We start from the raw sequence: 22,108 nt of genomic DNA on the forward strand, positions 1-22,108 counted from the left end.
TACATGCCTAGATGCACCGAGTTGCTGCTGATTAGAAAAAACAGTTGGACTACTTTTTTAGGTGTTGATTGTCATATTTTAATAGACACCCAGCAGTCGATCAGAATCCAGTATTTATTCAGACCGTGGTGTAATTTACTCAATTAAAATAATTCGACCCGAACTGAGTGGACCTGTCTCAGCATTTCATAAACCTCTCGCTAATGACGTAACAATGCTTAACAACCCGGCAGTTAAATGGCACCTTATGAATAAATTGAGATGAATTTTTTGATTATAGAAATTTAAAACAGTTTTAGGGTGTCTTCAGACTTGGAAAATCCCTTGTTCTGGATGGAGTCCCAAATCTTGTGTTTGGTCTGTATTCAGACTAGCATCATCAGCTATTCTGTTTCGGACCAAAGCTTGTAAACAAAACCACCTGACCAAAGATCTCGTCAGTCATCGGCCCAAAGAGAAAGACAGACATGCTGTGCTTTACTATTCAGAGTGTATATTTTCTATAAATGCTGTTTTAGTAGTAAAGATGACGGCTTTCGATCTTTCCTCTATACTGATGGGCTCACAGAGAGATGGGGCAGCTGTGATAGGAGTGTCACACCAGGCTGACAGATCTACAAACACTTTCTGTTACGTCTTGGTGCTGCTGCTTTGCTGCATGTCACTCTGCTCACCTGGCAGGTGTGGCCAATGGTCTTGATCAGCACCTGCCAGGTATTTAAGTCAGAGGAGGCCTCAACCAAAGAGGCGTGCAGAGAGAGCAGGCAGGAGGCTGAGGAGCAGTGGTTTTGAGTTGGAGCTGTGCTGGTTGGTTTGGTTGTCTTTTTATTCCTTCTTGGTCCTCAGCAGTCTTATGCCGCTGGGTTTTGTTAATTTAGTTTGAGGTTGGACCTTGGTAGGTCTTATTTGAGGGCTTTTTTTCTTTTCAATAGTTAGATTCTGTCAGGCAGCCTTAGCAGGGAGCTGCTGACTCAACGTTGGCTGGGTCAGTCATCTCTCTGACTTATTTTCTGTTTGGCCAAGGCTCCAATCCCTGTTTTGTCTTTTGTTGGGACCAGCACAGTAATTATTATTTTTTTACAGGACACAGGTTCTTTCTTCCACTTAATAAACTGTGTTCCTTAACTTATTGGTGTCCATCTTTCATACGTAATGGCCCCTTTGTGATTTCCCCCAGACCGGGACAGGTTTGCCTGTCGGGGCCGTAACACCTTCTGCCAAAACCATGAGACTGACATGCAGAGCCACAGTGCATGCAGATAATTATCCGGGGTATTGCTGTCACAAAACCCACAAGAGTCTGATCCTCTGGGACCATCATGACCATCCTTTGTCCTGAGGGGGAGACTGTGAGTCCCATGAAGACTGTGATGGTAAATCAGTTGCAGATCAGGACTTTTGGGTAGTCTAAAAGTGTTAGAGCATATATGTGACCAAAAGAGTTGTCTGTATTAATACCCAAGCCTGAATCCCACTTCTTTGTTGGCTGTGTAACTTGGTTTCCAATATTACTTATAAATATATTTTAAACAGAATTGTGTCAAATGTTAGATTCAGAAATGGATTCACTGTATCAGGGAGGGTCAAGTTTATCTGCCTCGGATTAAATCTTGCACTTAGTACAGATTTTAGTTTCTGATATGATAAAAGAAATGTATTACTTAATCAATATTGTCCTTTCAAGTTTTCAAAAGATACAGATGTTTTATCTTGAACTATATGTTCTAGATGTGTAATTCCATTAGCCTTCCAGGTTGGAAAGTCCAGCATTTTCTTGTTTGGGATGTCAGGCTTGTTCCAAATGGGTGTCAGTTTGCTTGGTTGGGGAGAAGAGTTATTCATCTTAAGGAAATCCCAGCAGGCCGTAAAGGTGGTTCTGATAATATACCGCTTGATGGAGCTGTTAATAAAAGGAGGATCTGATAGTTCAATCTCTTCACATGGTGACTGTTCCACATCTATCCATGCCGGATCTGCTGGATTGTTATTATTAAGCCACTGTAACTTTATATTTCAATGACCAGTTTTGAATGTCGGGAACAACACTAGTTACTTGTTACTTGTTACTTTGGTACGGCAGAGGCAGTTCCTGACAGGAGACGAGCCGTGTGAGCTCTAACTGAGAGGATGCTAGCAACTGCAGTGATGAGACGTCGGGAATGAAGGTTCTCAGATGAGAGTTTATGACATAGAGATGGTCAGGAAAACTGTGAAGTGATGTGGATCACGTTAAAATAGTATGAATGAGTCTGTGTGCATCAGACCACATTTAAAAAAGTGAGTTTTCATTCCTGCTCTGTTTACGTCGGCTACGGTGGCCCGGTGGGTCCAGATGTTCCGCTCCGAGGACGGATTGTATTCAGACTGAGGAATCTCTGAGCGAACCAAGGCTCAGTCTGATTGGAAACGAACCCAGACCACCTCCAAAGGTGGGTCAGAGGGCGGTTCCTGTGTGATTGATAGCATGTGGGGAGCATGTATGTAACATGTATGCTTAACCCTCTGCAGCTTTGGAAAGTCTGGTTTGATCTAAATCCTCCAAAGGGAAACCTTTTAAAGCCGGGTAAGGGTTTAATGCTGCTCCTCATGCATCATTTGGCATGTGACCCTTTTTTTCCAAACATTTACACGGTTTCTGTGATTTAGAAATGTCGGTTTGCCTTTTCCTCCCGTGTTTCTGGAGAGCACGCCTCCACAGGAGCAACCTCACCCTACAATGATCTGCTGAACTCAGTCTGACGAGTAATGGAAGGCACACTTTGTCAAAAGAGGCCAGTCATCTTCAAAATGGAGTTCAGAGAAGGATAAAAGGCAGACGAAGCTCCAGCTAATGGCAGCTGACCTCCCAGTATCGCCCCCCAGGCACGGGCAGCAGGTATTAGCGGCATAATGAACTTGATGCTAATGAAGAGCAGTGGGATTCAGTCATCTATTGCCTAACAGAACTCTGCTGAAGTTGACTCAAGCAGGATTAGAGGTGAAAGCACCGCAGTGACCAAGCAGAAGAGAAGCAGCTTTTCATTAAGTGGAGAAATTACTTTATATTTCTTGGGTTTTATTGGACTAAATCACTGATAACTTTTCGTGAAACTAGCTGAGCAACAAACTTCAATTCTACCGCTAAACTTTTCCACCAAAGCAGAGTTTTAATGCACCACAAAGACGCATTAACCTCCTGACCTGTGGACTGCAGGCTAAACAATTCAATTTGTTCATGGGGGTCAACACTGTAATGCTCCAAAACGGGGCTATGGTTAACCCTTGTTCTATCCTAGGCACTTTACCATTGGGAGTGGGGTCATCTAGACCCACTAGACAGTGCTCTGAACCTTTTTCTTCAATGATTTGTGATCTTCACTGGTGTCCATGGATTGCATGAAATCTTTCCACCTTTATCCACCTTTGTCATGGTAGGGAGAACGCCTCAATGCAGGGGGGGGGGGGTCATCTAAGATAGCACAAGGGTTAATTCAAACCAACCTAAGAGCCGTCAAACAAACTACAGAGTATGGATCATTCATTTATTATCATAACTGCAGTCATGACAAGGACACTGATTTTGACCAAAACAAATTCCACACAGTAATGACTGACTTCTGTGGTGACTGCAGCAGCTCACTGTGGATCCAATCCAAAGGAAAAAATGTTTTTTGTGTTATGTCCATTTTATTCTCACAAGATGGGTTTTGTAGCCTTTGGACCTTCAAGAATATAAACTCTTTCTGTGTTTGGAACATGACACAATAAACTGAGTTTTTGATTTTTTTTTTGTTAGTCACCACAAAATATGGGTTCTAAAATTGGATAGAAGGGCCGGACCAGGAGCAGGTGCTTGGAGTGAGACAGAAATAAGATGGAATCTGGATGAAAACATTTGGATTGAAAATTATATTTTAAAACGGAACATTTTAGAGTTTTTAGGTTAAAACTTTTGTTCTCATTTTAGAGCCAATTGCACCAACGGCCTGATGTACCTCTGGGGAGAAATGCTGCGTTCATGTGGAGTTTGAATGATGGAAGAATGAAACACAACACATCTGTAAACACCACATGGATGCTAGAGCGGAGTCCCCAAACCTTTTCTTATGAGGTCCACAATAAGTCTGTTTCTTTAAACTTCTTTTATCTTTTTTTATTGTAAAGCCCTATAATGAAGTTTTATTAATTCGTGATCCTTTTAATAAAATAAACACTATGCATGAAATAAAAAATGACCAAATAACTGTGATTTTCAAAGACAAAAATTCAGGAAAAAATATACTAAGATATGAAAAAGAAGAAACAATAACTAGTGGATCCTCTGCCGTCATAATCCAAATAAAGACTTTGAGGCTGTATCTCCTCACGTCTCACAGTTTGCACTAAAACTGAGCAGCTGCGTTCTGCACGTCTGTTCCTCATCCAGTAAAAAGCACATTTCTGTGTCTTCCGCTGCAGCTACGCATATTTCTGTTACCTTTTCACCAGTAAAGTGTTCCCTCCTTTATTGCAGGAGTTACTTTCTAAAAATAACCGTGATCGGTGAAATCCACAGAGAATGATTCCAGACGTTTATGGCAGTGAAACTCCTCACTGCATAAAAACACTTTTCTCACACAGACATGAACATTTTCACCCTTTTCTCTTCTTCATATTCTCATCCTTCACAGAAATTAGATCCAGGATCACAGATTTCTGTAGATCTGAAGAGCTCCGCGTTTCTGTACAGGAGACACTGAGGAGATTGATTGACAAGGTCTCCAGCCAATCAGGACACAGAACAGGGTGTTTAAAAAAAGCAGCATAATCGCTCTAAAAGAATCAGCTAAACAGGGAAAGATGAACTGTGACGTAGAAAGGAAAGACTGTCTTCTGTTCTGTTTGACAGATTTTAGGGGGGTTCAGGTTGGAGCTCAGACTGCAGGAGGGGGGAAGAAAAAGTCACCTTCTATGCAGGTCTTGATGGTGATAAAACTAAAAAACATGGGTGTCTGATATTGTTCAGTGGGCTGGACCAAACATGGAGGCGGGCCGGATCCAGCCCCCGGGCCGTAGTTTGCCTACAAGTTAACTCATATTTGAGACTGGTTTAAAAAAAAGCCTGAAGTTATATTAGTTCACCATAAAACCACTAAGTGGCTTGATAAAAAGGAAAGTTCTAAAACCAGGAAGTACCTGACACTGTGACATGTTTTATAAAATGTTCAGTTTGATGGTAAAGTGAATCACAATCTGCTGACAAGAAGAGCAGCTTTGCCACTGATGTGAAAAACATGAACACTGCTGAGACGTGTCACATCTCCCCTCCTCTGCTAATGAACACCATCGATTCCACTCAGTAATTGAACTTTATGTCGTTTGACTGCAGCATAAAGGAATCTGCTGCATCGCTTGAGTCTTCAGGGACTATTCTACACTAGTCCTTGAACTTATTAACCTCTCAGATGAAAGCATAATGTACAGAGGGGAGTTACCCCAGCATCTATTGTACTAGCTCAGTGTTTTTCAACCTCTTTTGAGCCAAGGCACACTTTATCCTTGACAGAAATCCCAAAAATTTGAAAAATTGAGAAGAAAATCAGAAACTCTATAGTCTGTATTGATGAACAGTCCCTCCACAATGTTTTTTCTAAAAGATGTAATAAATGTTAAGTTAGTTTTCAGTGATAATTTTCAACTAAATCATTTGAAGTTTTACTCTAGTAGTTGTTTTTCCCTCCAGTTTATTAACATGTAATTTTATGTAACCTCACAAAAAAACAATATATTCTTTCTAAATAGTGATTTATTTTTAAAATATTAATTTTAATGTTAGTGCAAAGATAACTATAATCTTTGAACAATATGATCACAACATTTTAACACAGAAAAACTAACATATTTCTGTTTTCTGCAGCTCCACAAAAAGTGAAGATGTTGAAGTTTTATTAGTTTTTCTTTTGTCTTAATCAAAGATGAAGTCTTTGAAAACTTTAACAAAAATGTTTTATTTCTTTTTAGAAGATTAAATTGTTTCAGTTTAGTTTAATTGTGTCTGTTTCACCTTCATCCTGTTCCTTAAATGTTGTTCTTACTTCTTCTTAAGTTTAACATCTAAACTAATCCAGACGTTGTTAGAAAAGTGTTTCAGTCAGAAAGACGACTTGGACCAAACTCTGGGATGTTTGGCTGTTAAGAAACACAAACCTGGAAGGAAAACTAAACTGTTGACCTCTGACCTCTGATTTCATCAAGAAGACTTAAAAACTGTTAAATGTGTGTTTGTTGTGGTTTGAGACGTTTAACAGGGAAGACTCATTGTACGCTGAGATACTGTCACTTTAACCCAATGCATCATGGGAGATGTAGTGATGTCAGACAGCCTCTCTTCTCTGAGCTTCATGGTTTTGTTCACTTGTTCCACGGTCTGATACCGGATTCTGTGGAAAGCTACACCGCTAAAGACGAGCTTTAGAATTTATTGAATTCTTTAAGGCGCGAAAAATTTTCTTTTATTTATTTATTTTTTATAACTTGTCCTGTCCAACAGCTGGGCAGACAGATGAGAGCTGAGGGCCTCTTGTGTTGGACACATTTTACTTTAACAACAGTAGTTATGAATCTTCTGACAAACCAGAGGTATGTCTGAATAAACCCCTTTTGGAATCGAGGCCAAAACTTTATTCATTTTTATCGTATTACAAAATCTTTTGTGTTGGACCGGACGGAAAAGGAAAGGAGGGAAGAAAAGAGAGGGATGTTAGAGAGGAAGGGGGGGGGGGTAGGAAGGCAATTATAGGGGGGTAAAACCATGAAGCAGCATAAAGCAATAAGTTGCTGGATGTTAATCATTACAGTGAGGTTCAGATGTAATACAAATCTAGAAGGGGCGGGGCCTGTCCACGCACTCACTCAAATGTTATAAACATACCTGTTGCTTCCAAATATGTCCACTTGTAAACATGTTTATAGCTACGTTATATATGTGTGTATATGTATATATATAGATATAGATGTATCTATATATATACACATATATGTATATATATAGATATAGACACGGCTGGGTAGCTCAGTTGGTTCGATTCCCAGGGCCGGAATGAACAATTAATGGCAATGGAAATTGTACATTACCATAACAATGGAAATGGGGGCAATTACCATAACAATGGCGAACAAATTAACATCACCCAGTGAGGGTCCTTGGGCAATACCCCTAACGCTACTGCCTACCTCACAACATGAGAGACAATGAACCACATGTCATGCCGACTCAGACGTCGCCCGGCCAAACAAGGTCTGCGTCAGGTGTTGAGGAACCAGAGCACCCTGATGGAAAGTGGGCTACTGGAACAAGACGGAAATGGACTAGATGTGAGAACAAGGTTCTGTTAGAATGCTACTACTCAAGTAATCCCACCCAGAGGGGTTACATGCAGAGAATGAGGAATGAATGGATGCTTCGAAAACCCACAATCAAGGCTAACTGCCAAACAACTGGTAGCTCAATGCTCTAACATCCACAAGCGGCAACTCCTATCACAACTTGAGATTGAAGCGATACAATACAATGCCACGGAAGACCCAGAACAGCAGGTCAGAGAGGAGGTTATACCACACTCCCACCCTGAGATTGGGTACACAGCCCCAACAACCACAATTCCGCTGAGCGAGGCAGCAACTGACCTGAAGACAAGATCATGTCTAGAATGAACACTAGACAACCCCGACACCAGCTACAACAGTTTAGTGATGTACCGCCTGAAAGTCTACTGGAAACTGTGAAGGAAGCATTGAGGGCAATTCCTACCACAAACATCACAGAAACCAATGAACTGGTTTACACTTCAGCAGCAGTGATCCTTGAGATGCTTGACTACAAGAGCAACCATGGGAGAAAACAGCACCCACCATGGAAGCAACGGTTAGAGGCCAAAATCAAGGCAACTCGGAAGGACAGAGGCTGACAGAGGCAAAAAGAGGTACAATGAGAAAGCAAGTACCTAAGAGATACAGCCAGATGCCCATACCTGAAACACTGGAAACTGCCAAACAAAGGCTCCTAGCCTTGAGCAGCCGCCTAAAGAGGTACACAAGAGACAATGAAGCCAGACGAATAAACAAGCTCTTCGCAACTCAGTCTGCGAAAGTGTACGCTCAGTGGCAGGGTCAAAACAGCCGAGTAGACCCACCAAGGCTAGAAACTGAACAGTACTGGAAAAGTATATGGGAGAAAGAGACAGCACATAACAGCAATGCCCAGTGGCTGGTCTCTCTGAGAAAAGAACATAGCAACCTCCCTGAACAGAATCCAGTAACCATCACAGTGGCAGACATCCAAGAAAGAGTCACAGGTATGAAAAACTGGACAGCACCAGGTTCTGACATGATACATGCCTACTGGCTAAAGAAACTCACCGCACTCCATGAGCGCCTGGCAGCACAAATGAACCAGCTGCTAAGAGATGGGACTCACCCCGAATGGCTAACGGAAGGGCGAACGATCCTGATCCAGAAGGATCCCTCAAAGGGTGCAGTCCCATCCAACTACCGGCCAATAACCTGTCTGTCCACAACATGGAAGCTCATGTCAGGCATCATATCAACCAAGATAAATAGGCACATGGATCCATTCATGAGTAACACACAGAAGGGCATTGGTAGAGACTCCAGAGGAGCCAAACACCAACTCCTGGTCGACAGAACAGTCGCTCAAGACTGCAAGTCACGACACACCAACCTGTGCACAGCCTGGATTGATTACAAGGCGGCCTATGACTCAATGCCACACAGATGATTCACTGAATGCTTGGAGCTGTACAACATCAACAGGACTCTAAGAGCCTTCATAGGAAACTCAATGAAGCTGTGGAAAACCACCCTTGAAGCCAATGGGAAGCCACTTGCACAAGTGTCCATCAAATGTGGGATATACCAAGGTGATGCTCTGTCCCCACTGCTGTTCTGCATAGGTCTCAACCCCCTCAGCCAAATAATCAACAACAATTCCACAGGCAAATGGCAACCTGGAGCTGGCAACAAGTAAAGCTGCAACAGCTAAATACCTCCAACGAGTAAGGCAAGTCCTGAGAAGCCAGCTCAATGGCAAGAACAAGACCCGGGCAATAAACAGCTACGCACTGCCAGTTATCAGATACCCTGCAGGAATAATAAGATGGCCAAAGGAAGAGATACACACCACGGATGTTAAAACACGAAAGATTCTCACCATGCATGGAGGGTTCCATCCCAAATCCAGCACCCTGAGACTGTATGCTAGCCGCAAGGAAGGAGGCCGAGGACTAGTGAGCGTAGAAGCCACTATCCAGGATTGTGAGGGATCGAGCGGCCAAAGAGGACAACAGAAGTTTATCAAAAAATGAAAGTTTTAATTTTCTCAAAAAATGTAAAAAGATGAACAAACTGGGCCCTTAAAAGAGGTCAACAGAAACATAATTAACTAAGGCAATAACTTTAACTTAACCAACTAAACAGACCAAGTAACAGAAACCAACTGACCTAACCAAAGACACAAGGGAACACATATATTGGCTGATCAGACCACTTGAGAAACATGGGGGGGAACTAACATGACTACACAAACATTTAACAAAGACTATAAAGACAAGACTAAACACAAAACTTGGTCTCTTAGTGGAAGAGAAAATCCTCAAAAGTGGAACAAAATGAATAATGACCAACAGAAGCAAAGCAAAGAAATATTAAATGAGTCCATTAGTTTCTCCCCTGGAGGTTCCTGTAGATGGCGCCTGCCCAATTGCCTGACTGGAGTATTTAAAGGCTGTGAAGACTTGACCTCCTCCTTTGCCAGTCCTCACAGCACGGCTCCAGGAGCAGAACCTCAGCCACACCCGTAGTGACCAGTAGCACCCTCAGCACTGATATTTATAATAATAATATATAGGAATAATATACAGGAACAGAATATGAACTGGAAACCCCAAGGTCAAAATGGGAAACACCTCCGAAGGTGGTAGAGAATGAGAGGGCAAAGATCCTGTGGGACTTCCAGATCCAGACTGATAGGATGGTGATGGAGAACCAACCAGACATTGTAGTGGTGGATAAAGAACAGAGGAAAGCCGTTGTGGTGGATGTGGCAGTGCCAAGCGATGGGAACATCAGGAAGAAGGAACATGAGAAACTGGAGAAATACCAGGGACTCAGAGAAGAACTGGAGAAAGCCTGGAAAGAGAAGGTGACAGTGGTGCCTGTGGTAATTGGAGCACTCGGGGCAGTAACCCCCAAGCTGGAGGAGTGGCTACAACAGATACCTGGAAAGACCTCAGACCTCTCAGTCCAGAAAAGTGCAGTGCTAGGAACAGCTAAGATACTGCAGGACCCTCTAGCTCCCAGGCCTCTGGTAGAGGACCCGAGCTTGGAGGAGAAACCACCTGCGGAGGGTGAGAGGGGCGTTTTTTATATATATATATATATATATATATATAAACGTTAAACGTGTGTGAAGGTGTGAAGGTGTGTGAAGGTGTTTGAAAGTGTGTAAAGTTGTGTGAAGGTGTTTGAACGTGTGTGAATGTGTGTGAAGTTGTGTTAAGGTGTGTGAATGTGTGAGGGTGTTTGAACGTGTGTGAAGGTGTGTGAATGTGTGTGAGGGTGTGAAGGTGTGTAAAGGTGTTTGAACGTGTGTGAGTGTGTGTGAAGTTGTGTGAAGGTGTGTGAAGTTGTGTGAAGGTGTGTGAAGTTGTGTTAAGGTGTGTGAAGTTGTGCGAAGGTGTGTGAAGGTGTGTGAAGTTGTGTGAACATGTGTGAAGGTGGTTGAACGTGTGTGAAGGTGTGTGAACGTGTGTGAAAGTGTGAAGGTATGTGAAGTTGTGTTAAGGTGTGTTAAGGTGTGTGAAGGTGTGTTAAGGTGTGTGAAGGTGTGTGAACGTGTGTGAAGGTGTGTGAAGTTGTGTAAAAGTGTGTGAAGTTGTGTGAAGGTGTGTGAAGTTGTGTGAAAGTGTGTGAAGGTATGTGAAGTTGTGTGAACATGTGTGAAGGTGGTTGAAGGTGTGTGAAGTTGTGTGAATGTGTCATGGTGTGTGAAGTTGTGTGAAGGTGTGTGAAGGTGTGTGAACGTGTGTGACGGTGTGTTAACATGTGTGAAGGTGGTTGAACATGTGTGTGAAGGTGTTTGAAGGTGTGAAGTTGTGTTAAGGTGTGTGAACGTGTGTGAACGTGTGAAGTTGTGTTAAGGTGTGTGAAGGTGTGTGAAGGTGTGTGAAGGTGATTGAAAGTGTGTGAATGTGTGTGAAGTTGTGTGAAGGTGTGCAAAGTTGTGTTAAGGTGTGTGAAGTTGTGTGAATGTTTGTGAAGGTGTGTGAAGTTGTGTGTAGATGTGTGAACGAGTGTGAAGGTGTGTGAAGTTGTGTGAAGGTGTTTGAACGTGTGTGAAGGTGTGTGAATGTGTAAAGGTGTGTGAAGGTGTTTGAACGTGTGTGAACATGTGTGAGAATGTGTGAAGTTGTGTGAAGGTGTGTGAACGAGTGTGAAGGTGTGTGAAGTTGTGTGAAGGTCTGTGAAGTTGTGTGAACATGTGTGAAGGTGGTTGAAGGTGTGTGAAGGTATGTGAACGTGTGTGACAGTGTGTTAACATGTGTGAAGGTGGTTGAACATGTGTGTGAAGGTGTTTGAAGATGTGAAGTTGTGTTAAGGTGTGTGAAGGTGTGTGAAGGTGTGTGAAGGTGATTGAAAGTGTGTGAATGTGTGTGAAGTTGTGTGAAGGTGTGCAAAGTTGTGTTAAGGTGTGTGAAGTTGTGTGAATGTTTGTGAAGGTGTGTGAAGTTGTGTGTAGATGTGTGAACGAGTGTGAAGGTGTGTGAAGTTGTGTGAAGGTGTGTGAACGAGTGTGAAGGTGTGTGAAGTTGTGTGAAGGTGTGTGAACGAGTGTGAAGGTGTGTGAAGTTGTGTGAACGAGTGTGAAGGTGTGCATCACGGTGGTCCATGTGTAGTGTTTGTGCTAATTTGAGGTGCAGTAAAACTTGGTGGTCACCTTCACCAATGGTCCCCATGTGTCTAAAGCAATTGCTGTTCTTTGAATCCACGTTTCTCTCCATCTGCACTGCATGACCATCTTCATCATGCCTCCTCTGTCTTCCTCGGCTGCTTCTGTCAGTCCTTTTCCTGGACTTCCTCTCGTCTTTGCAGCCTCGGCTCACTCTTCCTTCAGAGCGATTTAAGCTTCCTGGCAGAGCAACAAAGTTCTGCAAATGCTTGAAAACTGAAAAGGCTCCAGCGGCTAATCTGGTTTGTTGCGCAGGAAGAGAGAGAAAGGAGAAAAAGCTGTTGTTCTTGTGCTCTTCAGGTTTGAGTCTATTGTTCACCAGCAGAGCCCCATTCTTCTGTAATCCCATCCAGAGGCTGGACGTCAAGCACAACTGCTGGAGCTTCCAGTGAAGATTTGAGAAGAAGAACCCGTGCATAAAATCAACCAGGATTTGAATGGTTTTTACATAAAACTCAGAGCATCAACATTGAATAAACTGCACCGTCCAGTCCTGACATGAAGGCAACATTTCACTTTCTATCTCATTCATGAGAGGAAACGGTGAAAAAGACAAAAGATTTTCAAAAGATTAAAACCTTCTTTAAATTCTACATAAGCTATTAATGATCAATTTTTGTGTTTTTTCTCATCAAATGACTAAAACCTTTATTTCCAAAGTTCTTATTGTTGCGCATATGTCAAGAACAGCACTGGCCATGTTATCAAACAGTAACCAAACTGCAGGTATCCTGTTCAAATTCCCTCACCTGCCCATCTAGCTCGTCGGCTAAGAACTCAGCCTGTGGCTCCCCTTTCTGACTGTCAGCTTCCGTCTCCCAAACATCTTTCACCAGCAAAGAGGCTCTAGTTCTTCTCGTGAAGCCTACGTCTGATTATTGTGCCTGATTGAGACTTTCCCACCCTACTCCACAGGGGCTTGTTTACTGCACCAACCCATTTTCTTTCAAACAACCTTTTCTGTTCAATAGAGCTTCGTTTTAGATGATTGTGTGACTTGAGTGGCTTGGAACACCTTCCTTACATCGTATTCACTCGTGCAGTTTGGGTTTGTGCTGCACTGAGATCTTCTAGCCAGACTCTCAGACACTGTTGAACCTTGTTATTCTCCTGCTGGTTATTTTGTACTATTGTGTTGCAAATTGGTTACTGATTTTTATTCAAACTTTGTTCTGGCTTATTTTTCCATCAAAGTGTCCTTCCTTTACATTTAATTCCCTTCCCTGAAGGCCATGACTCCCCAAATACCTGTAGCGTCTTGGTTTGAATAACTAACAAAAGCTCATGATGCACTTTTTCAGCATGTTGGGTCAAACAGAACCCAGAAGATGGACGGAAATGCCTCTCATCTCATTTGCTTTCATCTGTGACATCATCTAGTCTTTAATGTTCAGACTGGAGAAGCCTCCATCAATTAGAGTCCAGTACAGACACAAAACCTTTAACTTCAGTCACAGCTAAACGGTAATATTGTCCAGATGTCACAAAGAGTGCTGCTCTCATCATCAGCTGTAGATTTAGATAAGTTAATTCTTCTCTAAGATTTCTGGTAAATCGCCTGTCCGTCCTGGGGGAGGATCCCTCCTTCATGTGGGCACCCCTGAGGTTTCTTCGTTTTTTCCGGAATCCGTTTTTTTAGGAGTTTTTCCTTTCCGTGAAGGGGGGTCTAAGGGCAGGGATGCCAGTATAGCTTAGTCAGTTTATTAGTTCATTTGAGTATTTTCATATTGAACTCTTTGTATTCATGATCCTTTTGAGTTCATGTTTTACTTCGAAGCCCATCGAGACGACTGTTGTTGTGATTTTGGGCTATACAAATAAAATTGAATTGAATTGAATTGAATCAGCTGGAGAGTATCAAGAGGAGGCAGGAAAAACACAACCGGTGGCCTCATTTCCTCTGACCCACGAGTCCTGACAGGAGGAAGCTCTGCTGACCAACACCTTCGAAACTCATGAGTCATTTCTGCAGGTATTAAACTTCTACACAGTGTTGTAGGAATGTGAGCAATGAAGTGATTGACACTTTGTGAGACGTCAATGGAAAAGAATAAAAGTGAACAGGAAACCGACTCACACAGACCAATATTTATCATGGACACCCTGCCACTCACAAAATGTCTGTAGTAAGAACTGATAACGGATGGGGAGGGCAAAAAAGAAGAGAAGAATCACATCAAAAATCCTTTAACCAAGTGCCAGTATCCTCAATGGGCCATAAAAAGGGACAAAAACTGTTGGGGAAGAGAACATACAAGGAAGGTGAAACAGACAAAGAAGACAGAAGACAAAGGAATGGTCAGATTGCCATACGTCACAGGAGTAACAGAACGCATCCAAACGGCCATGAAAAACCATCACATCATCACCGTATAAAGAACTCAGGCAAATACTGGTAAATCTAAAAGACAGGATAGAACAAAATGAGAAATGCATCATGGGATTTGTGGATGTAGACTGGTTGTCGTCTCAACTTAAGGTTGTTGGTAGTTTCCCCTCTTCCCATGTGAAAGCGACCTTGGGCAACGTGCAGAGTCCCGCATCGATTCCCAGAGGTTCCCCACTTACAACATGCTTTAGATAAAAGGATCCGCTGACTGAATGCAATGCAACGTAACATTTAGCCCAGCTATTGCAAATCCTGTGGGTGCAGAGTTATGAATTCAAGAGAAAATGAGTGGCCTAGTGTCAAAAGAGCCTTCTTCTGCTCTCAGTGTGAGCAGCAGCCACCGGTTTGACGGCTCACTGTGAAAGGACTCCTCAAAGGTTTGCTGGGCTTTGACAAGCAGCCGTGCAGAGTAACACGGGAATAAAAATCACGTCCTATTACTTTACTCATCTGCCTGGAAGCAGCAGATAAGTTAGACTCCAAACTAACTCCAAGTTAAACCAATGCTAGTCTACATTACGAGAGATTAAATTCATAGTAATAAGTTCATGTATTGTTTTCTTTTATATTTATTATTATTATTTTCAGATTTTAACACATTCTCATACATATTCATTATGTATACTGTTCTTTTAATGAATAATGCATTCTTATCTCATAACAACCTAATTTTAATCTCCTGTTTTTAGTGACAGAATAATCCGCTTTTTGTGCATTTTTATTCATTATTTTAGTCATAAGTTTTACAAACAGAACATTTTTGGAGGCCCTTTTTCATAGGATTTGTTACCATGACAACAAAGCTCTAATCGTATCCTCAGGTGTATGTGCTGCTGCCTTCCCCCCTCAGCGCTGTAGCAGTCAAAGCTTTGGCTGTTCCTCCTCTGCATCGATACAGTCCAACCTCACAACTGATCACAACAGTCTACAAGGAACAACACAACACAGGCGAGCAGAGGAAGTTGTGTTGTACTGTCCCAAATCACAACTGTTGTTGCTTATCTTTGGCTTAAAATAAAAGATTCCATGAAACACCCCCCTGACATTTGGATGTCCTCAGTACACAAACAACTCTCCCTGCATTCAGACAAAAATGGAAACCTTTCCAAATAAACTGCATCCACTGCAGCCTGGTATCCACATCCTTTGTCACTGCCAGAAATCCAGCTTTGAAAAGTCAAAGGAGTCGTTTAGCAGCAAAGTCACATATAAGTTAGAAATTCTTCATGTGTTTTTTTTTAAAGCAATAAAGGCTCTTTCCTCCAGTAAACATCTATTACATATCTTCTCTCTGCAGTTGCTGTTCCTGATACCATTGGAAATGTAATGGGATTAACCTGTACAGATACACAAACCTATGCAGAGTGGATGGAAACCTGGTGAAGATCGGTCTCTGACTCTGTATTCAGTAAAAGTTCTTCTGGACCTGGAGATTCCTGAGGACATCACAAGTCTCTGACACCTCAAGCTGCCCTGGAGGCAGTCGACCTCCAGTGTCCTTCAGAGAAACCAGTACTCACCACTGGAGCAGTCAAGTCCTCCCCAGCCAGGTTCACACTGGCAGGTCTCAGGAGACACGCACCGTCCGTGCACACACTCCTCAGTGCACAAGGCTGTGGACGAAAAAGACGACATGGATGTGAAGCAGGAACGCTGAGGAGCAGTCCAGGTGGGTTCTGGACGGAAGACTAAAGCAGCCACAGCAGAAATCAGACACATTTGATTTGATTTGATTGAATGACATGAAATGTTATTTGATTTGAACAAAACAAACACAAATCCCAAACACACAAAAACACACAACGCTCCCCCCCCACACACACAAAACGCCCCACACACACACAAACACACACAATGCCCCCCCCACACACACACACAAACACACACAGAAATAAACACACGACCCTCCCACACACACAGACACACACACAACCCCCCCACACACACAGACACACACACAACGCCACACACCCTCTCACACACAAACACACACAGAAATAAACACACGACCCCCCCACACACACAGACACACACACACAACGCCACACACACACACAGACACACACACACAACGCCACACACACACACAGACACAAACAGACACACACAAACACAGACAAAGACACCAGACCCTTCAGTCTGATGTCTTGCTACAGACAGTTGTTGGTTGTGTGATCTTCAGGCCATCAGCATCTTTGGTTGAAGACTTCATTAAATGATGGATTCTGTCAGAAATCTTCGTAAGTGAACACAAACGCATCCAATGAAGGTGGAATTCCTGCTCAGAAGTTTTCCTTATTTGTTTCGGCCGTGTTGACTGCACATGCTGAGCGTCCACTCCAGCCGTTTAAATGAGAAGGACCTTTGCTGAGGTTAAAGAGTTGGGTTTTTTTAGCCTTCCACTTAGCTAGAGACAACATTTCAGCTCTGATGTGTTGAATAAATGACTTTAAAGCTGCTTATCTCAGTCTTACTATGAAGTTCAACAGCTTAAACAGATACCTGTTTGACACATGAACACATCAGAAAGGCAGAGACCAGACTATCAAGAAAAAACCTTTATTCATTCCCTGATCTGAAAACAAAACACTGTGTTGATATGCAAAGAAGCTGCTGGGAAGAAACCTGTGAGGAAGACGTTCTATGGCAAACAAAATAGAAAGAAATGCGTATCAAGATTTTCCCAAGTGGCATCATATTTCATGATGGCACGACTGAAGCAGGTTGAAGCTCTGTCACAGATAAAGAGCCATGCTGTGTTTGCATGAAGCCTTTGCTTTGTCATCACCTACAGGTCAGAGCCCTGAAGCCGGCTGCAGTGAAAATGAGGGCAAAGAGGTCAGCAACACAAACCAGATTAGAGAGGAGACTGCTGGATGAAACAGGCCGTCCCTGCATGTCCCTTCAACATCCAACCAAACCGAGAGCTGCCCTGAATGCCGGTGGACAACATCCTTAAGATCTCCTTTCATAGAAAAACATCTGAAATGGATCACACCACAGAACTGTGTGGTGATGGTTTGACTTAGATAAGCAAAACTCTAATTAAGAACCAACATACAGAGTCTCTCAAATAGCCCCATGTCTTCAAAGAACAATAACAGAGGAAAGAAATCACCATGATCCCCTCACACACAGATTTTCTGCAGGAATGTCCGGGTCATCAGTGGAGCAGGCTCAGTACACCTCCCCAGGGAGGCATCCAGACCTGATGCCTGAGCGACCGCCGCTGGCTCTTCTGCATTCGGAGCAGCAGCGGCTCTACTTTGAGCTCCCTCAGAGTGATCCAACTCCTCACCTAACCTCTGACCAACCAGCCACTGTGCAGAGGAAAATCAGCCGCTGATTTGGGACTGCTTCTTTTTGTCATGACCCAGAACTCATGACCATGTGTCCAACATGCACTGGGACCAGGTCCAAGTTTCTGCCGCTGTGTGGACAAAGGTCCTGATTTGGGTATAGAGGGTCCAGACGGCCCTCAGTGAGGCTCCATTCACACAGATCAGCCTAAACAGGACACAGTTGACAGTAACATTTGGATTCACATCACGGGGCCACATTCTAAAATCAGGCCTAGGACTTGACAGCCAGGGCTCTCAGGATGGGCCATCCTCGAGCCCAGCCCAAAAGGAAGCCCTTGGATTGATCCCCTGTGGGCCCACCAGCTGCAGCAGAGTTTGTAAGAGGTCGCTTTAAAGTGGTTTGAGTGGACGTTTAATGGCAATTTTTAAATATTAAAATCACAGATGTCCAGCTTGATGAATGCCAGGCGTCTAATTAAAACAAAAAGCAAAAACAATGACTCTACTGTTTTTTTCAAATTATGGATACAGTTTTTTTGTTCAAATCAATTTATCTCCACAGGCTCATGTCTTTAAATCAATACTATGCAGCCCCCAGAACTTTCTAAAAACTGAGGTTTTCTTGATTGTGATTATCTGAATTACTTTCTAAATCGTTGCAAACCTCTTGTCATGGTGCCTCTGTCAGTCTCTCGTCCCACTCTCTGCTCTGCTCCTGACTCATCCCACCTTTGACCACTTACCTCATCACCTGCCAGCTCTACTTAAGAGGATTATTTACCAGCATTCATCGCCAGTTTGTTGCCCCTTATGGTGCTTAATCTGGTCTACTGTGCTAATGTCTTGCTTCCATGGTTTTTGCCTCTTGCTAACTTTTGCTCTCCTGCCTCAGGACATTCATTCACAAGTAGTCACCTGAGTCAGATGTCTCCACGAGCAGCCGCTATGTTCCTGAGAATCCTGAGAACCAGCCTCGCTACGAGTCCCGTTTACGTCAAGTCCTCAAGTCAAGCCACGAATTCCTCCATTGCCAAGATCTCCTGCTTCGCCAAGAAAACCTAATCACGCCAGGACCTCCAGCCACGTCATTTCTCCAAACCAGGCTACAAAATAAAATCAATTACTTACCATCTAACTTACCTGTGTTTTCCTTCTTGGTTCCAGCATTTGGGTCTGCTTCGCCTCCTAGTCATGACTCCTTCAGTAATGCCGTCGTGGGAATCTTCAGGGACATTTTCTGACTCATTTCTTAAATGTTGACTGTAAATAATAAGTAAGGAAGGTTGACGGTGAGGGCCACAGCTTCCAGAACAAGTGGAAAATGAAGTATATTTTAGTAAAATGCAAAACAGCTGTCTGCCTATATCCTGAGACTGCGGCTGTTTTAAAGGAACCGCTGCCAGACCAGACATGAAAACAACGGCCAGCTAACAGCAAAGAATGATGCAGAAAAAAGAAACCTGGAAAATGTTTTAATGGCAGAGCAGTGACTTGTTCAAAAAGAACCCTTAAGGCCCGTACACACCGGGACGAATATTCGCCAGCCGTTTTTCGACACGTTTTTTGTGTTCACACCCAGGCGATTTTCGCTGACGATGAGCCGACCGAACATGCAATTTCATTCCCTGACATTAGATGGCGCTTAATCTAAACAGAAATACTCCTGTACACAAGGTGGCGCTGCACAACTTTACGCTTCTTACAGTTGCTTTTCACTCAGAAGAAGAGAGCAAGTATTTACGCGCTTGTCAGAATCAAACAAAGAAAACATGAATATTTCCAGCAACAGTAGCTCCAGTTCCAGCGATGGAGAAATTATTGTTCTGTTGAATAATGAAAGACGCCGGAAAAGACGTCGCTTTTGGGTACATCCCATAGTTACGAGAAGAGAAGAACATGGGGAGTTTTATCGACTGGTACAATAGCTCAAAATGTATCATGAGCGTTTTCGGGGATATTTTAGAATGTCCGTCATTATTTCTTCGCGGCAGTGTAGACGCTACTTGGCGTCTATCTTCTTCGCTGGTATGTGTGCTCAGAAAGGCAGTTTTGTGTTTGAGCGCCCCCAAGTTGTGTTTTACTGTAACTTCAGAAGCTCCAGACACGTGTGCAAAAGCGCCATTCTCATTGGTCGTATAGTTTTTGACGCGGCGCGTCAAACCAAAAAAACGAACCCGAAGTGTTTTTTAAAAAGTGACGCTTTGACGCGTGGCGTTTTTTCGCGTCGGTGTGCACACTCACATTGGTGCCCTATGTTTAGTCACGAACCGTTAAACGTCGGCGAATATCGCGCACGAAATTCGTCCCTGTGTGAACGGGTCTTTAGTAAAAGGAAAACACCACTAGAGTGAACAGTGAGGTAGCACCGCTCATTACTGGTAAATGAACTAAAGTCCGTATGATGGAACTGGTGGACAACATTTGTCCTGAGAAGAAGCAAGCAAGAGTTTGCTGATGTTTGCTGATGTTTGCTGTTTTTTTCTGATGTTTTCTGATGTTTTCTGATGTTTTCTGATGTTTGCTGATGTTTTCTGATGTTTGCTGATGTTTTCTGATGTTTTCTGATGTTTTCTGGTGTTTTCTGATGTTTTCTGATGTTTTCTGATGTTTTCTGATGTTTTCTGGTGTTTGCTGATGTTTTCTGGTGTTTTCTGATGTTTTCTGATGTTTTCTGATGTTTTCTGATGTTTTCTGGTGTTTTCTGATGTTTTCTGATGTTTTCTGGTGTTTTCTGATGTTTGCTGATGTTTGCTGATGTTTGCTGATGTTTTCTGATGTTTTCTGGTGTTTTCTGATGTTTACTGATGTTTTCTGGTGTTTTCTGATGTTTTCTGATGTTTGCTGATGTTTTCTGATGTTTTCTGATGTTTTCTGATGTTTGCTGATGTTTGCTGATGTTTTCTGATGTTTTCTGGTGTTTTCTGATGTTTACTGATGTTTTCTGGTGTTTTCTGATGTTTTCTGATGTTTTCTGGTGTTTGCTGATGTTTTCTGATGTTTTCTGATGTTTGCTGATGTTTTCTGATGTTTTCTGATGTTTTCTGATGTTTTTCTGATGTTTGCTGATGTTTTCTGATGTTTTCTGATGTTTTCTGATGTTTACTGATGTTTTCTGGTGTTTTCTGATGTTTTCTGATGTTTTTCTGATGTTTGCTGATGTTTTCTGATGTTTTCTGGTGTTTTCTGATGTTTTCTGATGTTTGCTGATGTTTTCTGATGTTTTCTGGTGTTTTCTGATGTTTACTGATGTTTTCTGGTGTTTTCTGATGTTTTCTGATGTTTTCTGGTGTTTGCTGATGTTTTCTGATGTTTTCTGATGTTTGCTGATGTTTTCTGATGTTTTCTGATGTTTTCTGATGTTTTCTGGTGTTTGCTGATGTTTTCTGGTGTTTGCTGATGTTTTCTGATGTTTGCTGATGTTTTCTGATGTTTTCTGATGTTTTCTGATGTTTTCTGGTGTTTGCTGATGTTTTCTGATGTTTGTTGATGTTTGCTGATGTTTGTTGATGTTTTCTGATGTTTTCTGATGTTTTCTGATGTTTTCTGATGTTTTTTGATGTTTTCTGATGTTTTCTGATGTTTTCTGGTGTTTTCTGATGTTTTCTGGTGTTTTCTGATGTTTGCTGATGTTTTCTGATGTTTTTTGATGTTTTTTGATGTTTTCTGATGTTTTCTGATGTTTTCTGATGTTTACTGATGTTTTCTGTTTTTTTCTAATGTTTTCTGATGTTTTCTGATGTTTGCTGATGTTTGTTGATGTTTTCTGATGTTTTTTGATGTTTTCTGATGTTTTCTGATGTTTGCTGATGTTTGCTGATGTTTACTGATGTTTTCTGGTGTTTTCTGATGTTTTCTGATGTTTGCTGATGTTTGCTGATGTTTGCTGATGTTTTCTGGTGTTTTCTGATGTTTTCTGATGTTTTCTGATGTTTTCTGATGTTTTTCTGATGTTTTTCTGATGTTTGCTGATGTTTTCTGATGTTTTCTGATGTTTTCTGATGTTTTCTGATGTTTTTCTGATGTTTTCTGATGTTTTCTGATGTTTACTGATGTTTTCTGTTTTTTTCTAATGTTTTCTGATGTTTTCTGATGTTTTTCTGATGTTTGCTGATGTTTTCTGATGTTTGCTGATGTTTGTTGATGTTTTCTGATGTTTTCTGATGTTTTCTGATGTTTTTTGATGTTTGCTGATGTTTGTTGATGTTTTCTGATGTTTTCTGATGTTTTCTGATGTTTTCTGATGTTTTTTGATGTTTTCTGATGTTTTCTGATGTTTGCTGATGTTTGCTGATGTTTACTGATGTTTTCTGGTGTTTTCTGATGTTTTCTGATGTTTACTGATGTTTGTTGATGTTTGCTGATGTTTGCTGATGTTTTCTGATGTTTTCTGATGTTTTTTGATGTTTTCTGATGTTTTCTGATGTTTTTCTGATG

General features: G+C 42.2%; 1 protein-coding gene across 7 annotated transcripts in view; it reads right to left on the reverse strand.

Moving 5' to 3' along the window:
• The window catches only part of LOC101158923 (multiple epidermal growth factor-like domains protein 11), a 227,473-nt gene that overhangs the window by 74,330 nt on the left and 131,035 nt on the right, over nucleotides 1-22,108 (reverse strand). For all 7 annotated transcript variants that reach the window (XR_013654747.1, XR_013654745.1, XR_013654746.1 and 4 more), the window contains exon 5: nucleotides 15,893-15,985. Coding sequence is in view for 4 of the 7 variants with exons in the window: in XM_078944099.1 (XP_078800225.1) it covers nucleotides 15,893-15,985 (93 nt within the window). In the remaining 3 variants the exon portion in view is untranslated. The remainder of the gene's footprint in view (nucleotides 1-15,892; nucleotides 15,986-22,108) is intronic.

Source organism: Oryzias latipes, chromosome 3, assembly GCF_053564925.1.
Source record: "Oryzias latipes strain Hd-rR chromosome 3, Olatipes_Hd-rR_3.1".
In the NCBI taxonomy this organism is placed as follows: Eukaryota; Metazoa; Chordata; class Actinopteri; order Beloniformes; family Adrianichthyidae; genus Oryzias; species Oryzias latipes.